This window comes from Gracilinanus agilis, chromosome 1 (genome assembly GCF_016433145.1).
Source record: "Gracilinanus agilis isolate LMUSP501 chromosome 1, AgileGrace, whole genome shotgun sequence".
In the NCBI taxonomy this organism is placed as follows: domain Eukaryota; kingdom Metazoa; phylum Chordata; class Mammalia; order Didelphimorphia; family Didelphidae; genus Gracilinanus; species Gracilinanus agilis.
The window spans coordinates 222,808,905-222,818,658 of record NC_058130.1 but is presented as its reverse complement, the minus strand read 5'-3'; the positions used below and the strand labels follow the sequence as shown (position 1 = coordinate 222,818,658).

General features: G+C 38.9%; 1 protein-coding gene across 2 annotated transcripts in view; it reads right to left on the bottom strand.

Moving 5' to 3' along the window:
* Nucleotides 1–5,456: 5,456 nt before the first annotated feature.
* The window catches only part of LOC123234415 (pancreatic secretory granule membrane major glycoprotein GP2-like), a 19,588-nt gene continuing 15,290 nt past the window's right edge, over nucleotides 5,457–9,754 (bottom strand). For both annotated transcript variants that reach the window (XM_044660320.1, XM_044660327.1), the window contains one exon: nucleotides 5,457–6,239. In XM_044660320.1, coding sequence (XP_044516255.1) covers nucleotides 6,178–6,239 — 62 coding nt within the window. In that variant the 3' untranslated portion in view covers nucleotides 5,457–6,177. The remainder of the gene's footprint in view (nucleotides 6,240–9,754) is intronic.

Sequence of the window (9,754 nt, the reverse complement as noted above, 5' to 3'; positions counted from 1 at the left end):
ATAACAGTATTATAGAGGCTATTCAAAGATGAAATTTTGGGTATTTCCTTTCTTAAGGAAGGAGAAAAGGGAATATCCATGTAAATCAGTTCAATAGAAAATCACTAAAGCATCAAAAAGAAGGAGAAATAATCTGTCTGGAGGCATTATAGTATTAAGTAGAAAAAAACCTCACAGGATCTGGAGTTAGGGGATCTGGTTTCAGTTTCTATTTCTGCTTTTTATCAGCTGTCTGACCCAAAGCAAATCAGTGAGTAAATGTCAGCCTCAGTATTATCATGTGCAAAAAGGGTTAATAAAAATTATGTTGTCTATCTAAAAGGAGTGTCATGAGGACAGTGGTTTGTAAATCTTTAAGTCCTATAGAAATCTGAGCAGGTACTATTATTATAATTCCTCTTTAGAGATATATATTTAGAGAATAACTATGACCTTTAAGCTTATACTTTGGATTCCAATATTTAATACCTGGAAAACAGACAAGCTTAATATAGTAGAAAGAGAGCTGGATTTGGTCAGAGAATCATATTTTGAATATAGGTCAATCACTATCTGCATGACCTTGAGTCAGTCCTTTGACTCTTCAGACACATTTCCTCAACTGCAAATTAGAGTATTGTCCTACATGATCTTTAAGCCTAGAATCTGTATTTTAGAATGTTTCCCTATGGAGTGGTTTTTTAGAATGATTTCCCTAGAATCAATGGAAGTGTGTTCTTGTTTCCCATAAACAAACACTAAAAGGATGAAAGGAGAAGTCTTTTAAGTGTTTCCCTAGTCAACATGGAACCAACCAGGTACCATTACAGCAGCTGCCTTCTAAATGAAGGAGCTCTCCCTGGTGATGGAAACACTAGTTGAGTGATATACTTCAGAACTATCATTTTAAATCATAATTCTAGAGCTGGATGAGACCTTAGAGGCCACCTAATTTAGTCCAACCCCCTCATTTTGAAGTTGAAGAAATTGAGTCCTGGAGTGGGGTGGTGGTGGTGGGCGGGGGGGATGCGGTTAAGTAACTGGCACAGGATCACATAAGTAATACCTTTCTAAGACAGGATTTGAGCCTGTGTCTTCCTGGTTACAATCCCAACAGTTTACATACTGTAGTTGTTGGTTCTTGTTGTTATTATTGGTTGTTGCTGCTATTATTGTTGGGACAGGGATGGGAAGGGGGTAGATGGGATTTTCTCAGCTTCAAACAGTCAGAAAGGCTCTTCACCTAAGCATGCCTGGGAGCCCAAGGGAATCATTTATATACATAAGCATTATCCTTTATGCTCCAAAAAGATACTAAAGGAGATTTTTCTGGACCCTGAAAATGATTTGCAGAAGACCTGCTAGCATCCATGCTGTGACCATGATATTCATTCATCTTTTGTAAGAGGAAGGCTGTCAGACTCCTGTAATATAATTTCATTGTGGGAGAAACACCAAGCTCTTGTACAGTGGAGAAAGTCCTGAACTTAAAGGCAGTATTCCAGGTACTGGTACCATCATCTCCTCTCTTTGGGCCTCAATTGCCTTATCTAGATAGTGGGAATAATAGGATCCCTCTAGTGAATAAGATTCTTGAAGTATGTTCAATCTTTGGTGTCAGATTTTATGTTTGACATAGATGGTTTTTAGACTAAATATCTCAAATTTACTCTATTACTCCAAGGAAAACAATGCTCTTTTAGCTTGCTGGTTTAGGAGAATGAAGCAGGACAAATTGGGGGTATCAAATTCTGTCTCATAAAGTTATTAGCTATGTGATACTGTGCAAGGATCTTAACATCTCTGAGCCTCAGTTTCCTCATCAGAAAAATAAAGTGTTGAGCTAAAAGTCCTCAAAATCTAAAACCCTGTGTCTCAGAGATTCAGAATAGCATGAAAATCACTGAAATGAAAGTCAGGACAACAAGCAAAGAAATATATATTGCATGATAGCACATATATCAGAATGTCACTTATCATCTTGGGGAGAGAGAAGATGAGAGCAGGAGAGAATATGGATTGCAAAATGTCAGAAAATGATGATTAAAAATTAAATTGACATGTAATCTGTAAAAATATGATAAAAAAGAAAATAATGAGACCTGGGTTTTCTTCATCTGAAAAATGAGGATACTGGTATTAAAATTCCTACCTCAAAGGGCCATTAGAAGGAAAATGCTTTGTAAACCATAAAATACAAAATAAACGTGAGCTATTGTTCTCTACCACTATCTGTGTTACCATGAATGAGTTAATTCACTTTTCTGAATCTCAGTTTCTCTACATCCGAATGAGAGATTGTATATTATATGATGCCCAAAGTCTTTTTGAGCTTGACAGTTTTATGAGTCTATGATTATGTTACGCATCATAGAAAGGAAACCTGTCTATCATGTCTGGGGAAGAATCTTTCCAATGCAAGCCAGCAGGTGGCATTGAGAGAGCAGCTAACACCACTTTGGACTCATCCTCAAGCTGCCAGGAATTTGTCCAGTTAAGACTGGCAGAGGAATACTATTATGCTGAAAGGAATAATGAACTGGAGGAATTTCTTGTGAATTGGAATGACCTCCAGGAATTGATGCAGAGCAAAAGGAGTAGAACCAGGAGAAACTTATACACAGAGACAGATACACTGTGGCACAATCGAATGTAATGGATATCTGTTCTAGCAGCAATGCAATGACCCAGGACAATCTGAGGGACTTATGAGAAAGAACACTATCCACATCCAAAGAAAGAATGGTGGGAGTAGAAACACAGAAGAAAAAATATATTATTGATCACATGTTTCAATGGGTATATGATTGGGGGTGTTAACTTTAAATGATCACTCTATTGCAAATATTAATATTATGGAAATAGTTCTTGACCAATGATACATGTAAAACCCAGTGGAATTGCTCATTGGCCCCAGGAGAGGGGAGGGAAAGAACATGAAGCATGTAATCATGAAAAAATATTCTAAGTTAATTAATTAATTTTTTTAAAAAAAGACTGGCGGAGGTGAGTTTCCACAGCAGACCAAGGAAGGAATACACTTTATGTCCAAGAAGGCCAATTTTTCATCTATTCTCTTCAAGTTTTCACATTAGAAATTGCAAATTGTCTAAAAGAAAATTCCCCTTCTCGGTGTCAATGTAAAAAGTTAAAAGGGAAGGTGGAGGAGATAGATAGAATGTAGTAGAATTGGATTCAAAATAACTGGATTTGAGTTTTCATTCTATGCGACCTTGGAAAAATCATTTAATCTCTCTGAGTCTCAGTTTCCTCATCTACAAGATGAGGACATTAAATTAGATTATTTTAAAAGCCTCTTTCTGCTTTAAATCCTATGCTATACATGCAAAAGCTTAAAAGGAACTGAATTCACTGTATTTCTATCATTACTAGAGACCATTATTATTATTACCTTTATTAAGAATAAAACTCTGATAACAATGATGAATAGATTGGTTGGAGGCATTCTACCAATCATACTATAGCTATGGCATTCATCTTTTGTAAGAGGAGCTGATGACCTCCTGCAACAATTCTATTGTGGGAGAAATAATAATAATAATAATAATACATTGTATTTGTGGAATGCTTTATACTTTTCAAAGACCTTTCATATGAATTTTTTCATTTGATCTTTTCAACAATGTTGCAAGGGAGACATTATCCACATTTTACAGAGGAGATTGAAGCAAAAATGAAGAAAATTGCTTGCCTAGCTAAAGTCTCATACCTAGTTGGTAATGGAAGCTTTTAGCCCCTCACCTTCTTTGGGGGAAAGATTTGAATTTAATAGTAATAACTAGCATACCCAGGGAGAGAGATGCTATTATAATTTTCATTTTACAGATTAGGAAATTGAGACAAACAGAGGATAAGGGACACTCATAGTTAAGCATCCAAGGCAGAATTTGAACTCAGATCTTCCTAACTCCAAGTCCTACATTCTAACTACTGTACCATTTAACTGTCTATCAGAGAAGCATTTTCCTGTGGAAGGATATAAACTAGCATCACAAAAGACACTACTCCAACCAATTCTTCCTTTATACCAGTATAGTATGGTTAGAAGAGTACTAAACTTGGAGTTAAAAGAAGAGTTTCTAGTTCCAGTTTTGCTACCAGCTGTATGATCCATCAATTTCTTCATCTATAAAACAGAAATTATTACACTTGCATTCAATACCTAGCAAGGCTATTTCGGGATTCAAATGAATATCCACAAAACACTCTGTGAACTTTAAAGTACTATGTAAATATGCATTCTTAATATTGTTTTTAAAAACCATGTGGGAGCAGGAGGCGGTATGATAGTCATTCTTGTCCACCTCATTCCCCCACCATCATTAGATCTCTGCTTTTTTGCAACTAATTTCAGATATCTCCTTCAATCAGAGAAATGGGATTTGCATCCAGAAGTCTCACATTGGTGTGTGCCAACATTTCTTGGTAATCAGGAAAATTATTGGTAGAACACTCAGGACACAGCATATGTAAAATAGGATTTAGAGCAGGAATAGACCTTATAATCATCTAGTTGCAGGACCTCATTTTATAGACAGGGAAACTAAGACTTGGAGAAAATAAAAGATATGCCCAAGTAAAGGAATTGAGGGTATTAGGACAGCAAGTGTTAATAATGGGAGCTGAGTGAACCACACTGACTCCATCTTGTGACTCATTTCTGGAGTCATTCTATTCCATCATGAGCCTAGTCCAAATTCTGTCCTGTGAGAAAAGTTTATTCAATTATGAGAATAAGGAGAAAACATTATTGTATTGTTTAAATCTAGCCCTGTGTGGCTGGGCAACTGGACCACTTGTTCCTGCAATTTAGAGTCCCTTAACAAAGGACATGAGTTATGGTAACCAGAAACACAGTCAGAACCTAAGATTGCTGTAAGGAATTTTCTCATAAATGTACATCAATGTTTATATATGCGTAACCTATATGCTTTGTCTGAAAACTGGTCCTATACTGATCAATCAAGCATTGTTTCCATATTCCTTTGATTGTATACAGACATTTATGGGGAGTGGGGCCCCTCTTTTTCTGAATTCAGGGAATTGTACCTATTCACTTTCCCCCTCCCAACTTGCAAAATCTCCTATCTTTCACCCACTTAGAAATCAGATTGTCTAATGTGGTTTTGTTTACTTTCAATTAACTGGACTTATTTGAGTTGTTTTTAATGTATAAAAGTCAGTTTCCTCCTGTATTGAGGGTCTAGACCCAAGCTGAGGAAGGGACTGGTCCCAATTTATGAGGCATTTGGCATGCACTGCTCAATAGATCAATATACTCAGGAAGATCAAACTTTTGTATCCTGAGTCATTTCATCTATTACCCACTATACAAGGTCACACAGAGTGAAAATTCAGATCCGGTAGTGTCATGTAATACTCTACTACATTTGGCTTCCTCTGCTTTCCCTCATTTTGGGGTTTGTGAGTAATGAACACTGCCCATCCAGGCCACCTGGGTCAAATGCTTGATGAATGTTTATTAGTGTTTTCTCTATAATCAGGTTGGATTCCACATTGGTATTGGTAGCTGCTTATTACACTATAGTCTCATTACCCAGAATCAGGGGTAATGGTAAGCATTTGGGGTAGGGGATGATTCACTGGCCTCCTTAGCTCTAGTCTACTTCATCTTAACACTTAAGTCTGAGTTCATTTCATAGTGTGACATAGATGGGGATGCATCCTAGGGAACTGGCCCCCTAGCTCACCCTTAGATCTCTACATTCATAACCAATCAGCCCTGGTAAATAAGTCAGCTCACCTCCCCCTCTACTGGAGCCAAGCCCTGATCTCAGAGGAACTTTGTGTCATTCCTGGATTCAGGAATCAGTTGGAGCTAAAAATCCTGGACCAGCACACAAATTCTTTCTACCATGGCAGGCACCCAGAGGTCCCTCTTTGCAGGTTCTTCCATACTGCTAAGTGAGGCAAAGACCACAACAGATATAGGAAGCCCCTGGTTGAAAGTTCTTCTATTGAAAGTGAAAAAAAGATAAAAGCCCTGACTATTTCTGCTAATTTTATAAGAGATACTACTTCCTTCTTGTCCCTATTTGATTATTATTTTCAAACCCTATTCTCTATGTCCTTTAGAGAGTTAAAAAAAGGCAATGTCCAGGGTGAGTGAGCTTCATTTGATATATTCTAGAGCCAAGACTACGATACCCAGCTAGATTAATGGAACAGCAAAATCCCAAGGACAGAAAGCAACAGTCCTGGCCAGATTGTCAGGAACCCTGAAACACAAAAGAAAAAATTTCCATTAACTTCTCTTCTTCTGATCTCAGACTCTGAGGCTATAGTGAGGACTGTCACCAAACTAAAGCTGGATTCCCACCATTCACTCCACTGGGATAGAAGAGGAAGAACTTTCCTTCTGACTAAAGTTTGAGTCACAAGGAGGCATCCAGTCAGTGCATCTATAGTCACTAAGGACTACATGAAGCCCTTTCTCATATGCACATCACCTACAGTGGTTCCCAAACATTTTTGGCCTACCTCCCCCTTTCCAGAAAAAAAATATTACTTAGTGTCCCCTGGAAATTATGAAACTATTTATTGAACTCAGAATAGAATGTAATACAAAAAAAAAAGTGTGGCCATCACCACTTCCCTGGATCACTGCACCCACCAGGGGGCAGTAGTGCCCACTTTGGGAATCACTGACCTAAACATTTAAATATTTTATAATTACTACCCTTGTCATTTGCAAGGCTATAAATATGTTATTTCTTTTTCAATTGGGAGGGAATGTTCTATAGTGGACAGAGAGTCTTCAGAGTCAGAAAGATCTAGCTTCAAATTCTGTCTTTAACATAGACCAGCTGTGTGGCCATGGGCAAGTCACTTAACCTCTTAATGACCCCGGCATGGAGCAGTTGGGTGGCACAGTGGATAGAGAGCCAAACCAAGAGTTGGGAGTTCCTGGCTTCAATCTAGCCTCAGACACTTCCTAGCTGGGTGACCCTGGGCAAGTCACTCAACCTCATTTGCTTAGCCATTGCCTTTCTCTCTTAGAATTGTCATGAAGACAGAAAGTAACAATTTTTTTAAATGATCCAGGCAACTCTCTAAAACTGTGAGTTAGAGAGGAAATACTGCCACTGAGGAAATTATGGGTCTTTCATTCATTCTCCCACCCTAAACACTTAGTAGAACTCACTCACATCCATAGAAGCTATAGGAAGTAGGCAGGCTTGAACTTATTATCCTCAATGTCTAAGGGCAGATTTGAACCAAGGACCTCTCATCTTCAGATCTGGCTCTTTATCCACTGAGCCACCTAGCTGCCCCTGTGACCTTATTTTTTAAAAAATCATTATGTTGATAATTATATTTCAACACCATTGATTTCTTTTATATTCCTATGAATTTCATTTTATGGTTTTAAAAACATTTTTTTTAAGAAGGGGCCCACAAGTTTCACCAGACTGCCAAAGTGATCCCTGATACAAAAAGATTGAGTCCCTGGTTTAAAGGGACACCAGACACCATTTAATACAACTTTCTAGTTTTATAGGTGAGAAATCTAAGGTTCAGAGAAGGGAGGAGACTTATCTAGGGTCACATAGCTAGTGAGTAACTGGGCTTTGAGTGAAGCCCAGGTCTCTTCTCCTTCACACTTATGCTTTTATTGTGTCTCATTCTTTATCCACTCCATCCCTCTGACTTTTAGGTGTACCAGTAGTCCAGTCTATTGAGAAGATTTTCCAGCCTTAAAATCTCCAGAGCAGTAGATTGCAAAATCAGTCATCCATTCCAAGGTTTAACCATTACTTTTAAAGAATAATAGTGTCTAAGACCTTTTGGCTATATTCTGTGTTAAGCATGATATATTGGCAAGCTGCCATCTTATTTGGTGACTTTTGGTTGTTCAATAGTGTTCAACTCTTTGTGAACCCATGGACCATACAGGCCAATATTGTCCATGGGGATTTCTTGGCAGAGTTATTGGAGTGGTTTGCTATTTTCTTCTCCAGTGAATTATGGTAAACATAGATTAAGTGATTTGACCAGGTTCACACCACTAGTAAGTTTCTGAGATCAAGTTTGAACTCAACTCATCTTTCTGACTCCAGGACCAGTGTTCTATCCAGCTGCCTCCTAGACAAACAGAGGTTAAGTGACTTGCCAGGGTCACATAGCTAATGACTTCTTCAAAGTCATACACATCAGTATTGAACTCAGGTCTTCCTGACTCTATGTTCTGCACTTTATCCACTTAGCCTCCTAGCTTCCTTGGTTATTTTTATTATATTATAATTCTATGGCTTTAGGGTAGTTCCCAGCTATCTTATATTTATGTTTCTTATTACTGTTCATTACCTGGGACAAAAGGCAAGAAAGAGATAAAGAAGGGAGGAAGGATAAAGCTAGAGAATGAGAGAGGTATAGGTGCTAGAAGGAGAGGTTAATGATAGGAAGGAAGGAAGGAAGGAAGGAAGGAAGGAAGGAAGGAAGGAAGGAAAGAAAGAAGGAAGGAAAGAAAGAAAGAAGAAAGGAGGGAGGGAGGAGATAAAAGGGAAGGAAGGACAGAAGGAAGGATGGAAAGAAAGAAAGGAGGGGGGACTTCCGGTTAAGATGGCGGCAGAGTAAGGAGCAGCACTGCTTGATCTCTCCTAACCAAAGCATACAGGACTCCTCAAGGGAACATAAAAACAAATCCAGATGAACAGGGCGCAGCATTGAAGGTACGTGGAATCAGGGCATTTCCATGCTAAAAAGGGGTGAAAGAGCTCTCACTAAAACGCGAGAGGAAGAAGCCCCTCCCCCACCCCCCATACCACGTACAATTCAGAGGCCAGCACACAAGAGTGAAAGCAGGTTTGGGGCACTCATTAAGTCACTGGCAGCTCCAGGGCTTGTTCCTGAGAGCAGCAAGACTTAGGACCCCAAGAGGCTAAAGAACGCCCACGGACTTTCCTGAGCATCTGCGTGGGTGAAGGCAGTGCCCTAAGCGAGGACAAGGATCTTGAGCGCAAGCTTGGACCTCGAGTAGGGACCCTGAGCAGACGGGAACACGGATGTGGAAGCAGCACCCTGAGAGGGCTAAAGGAACCTCGGGCAGAGGGGCAGAACAGGGACAACCAGGAGGCTCGACCCTGAGAACAACGGGACCTGAGACCTCGGGAGCCTAGACAGACCCTGAGTGTGAGGATAAAGTGCAGAAGGTGCTGGGCTAACAACAATGGCAAGCCAAAATTGAGAACCCCAGAAGAGAAAGATTATCAAGAAGAACTCTGGAACAGTCGACAACTTTTACACAGAGAAAATCCAGACAACAGAGAACAAACAAGAAATCATATCCAAACCTTCCCAAAATAATGAAAACTGGTCACAAGCTATTGAAGAGTTCAAATCTGAGATGATGAGAAAGATGGAAGAGGTCTGGCAAGAAAATAACAGTTTAAAAGGCAGAATTTCACAATTGGAAAGTGAGGCACATCAACTGAACACCAGAAATGATCAGATTGAAAATGAAAACCAAAAGATTATAACTGAAAACCAGTCCCTAAAGGCTAAAATCAAGCAATTAGAAGCTAATGATCTCTCAAGACAGCAAGAACAAATAAAACAAAGTCAAAAGACTGATAAAATAGAAGTAAACATGAAATATCTCAATGAGAAAGTGACAGATCAAGAAAACAGGGCTAGAAGAGACAATTTGAGAATCAATGGTCTTCCAGAAAAAGCAGAAATTAATAGAAACTTGGACTCCATACTTAAAGAAATTATTCAGCAAAATTGCCCT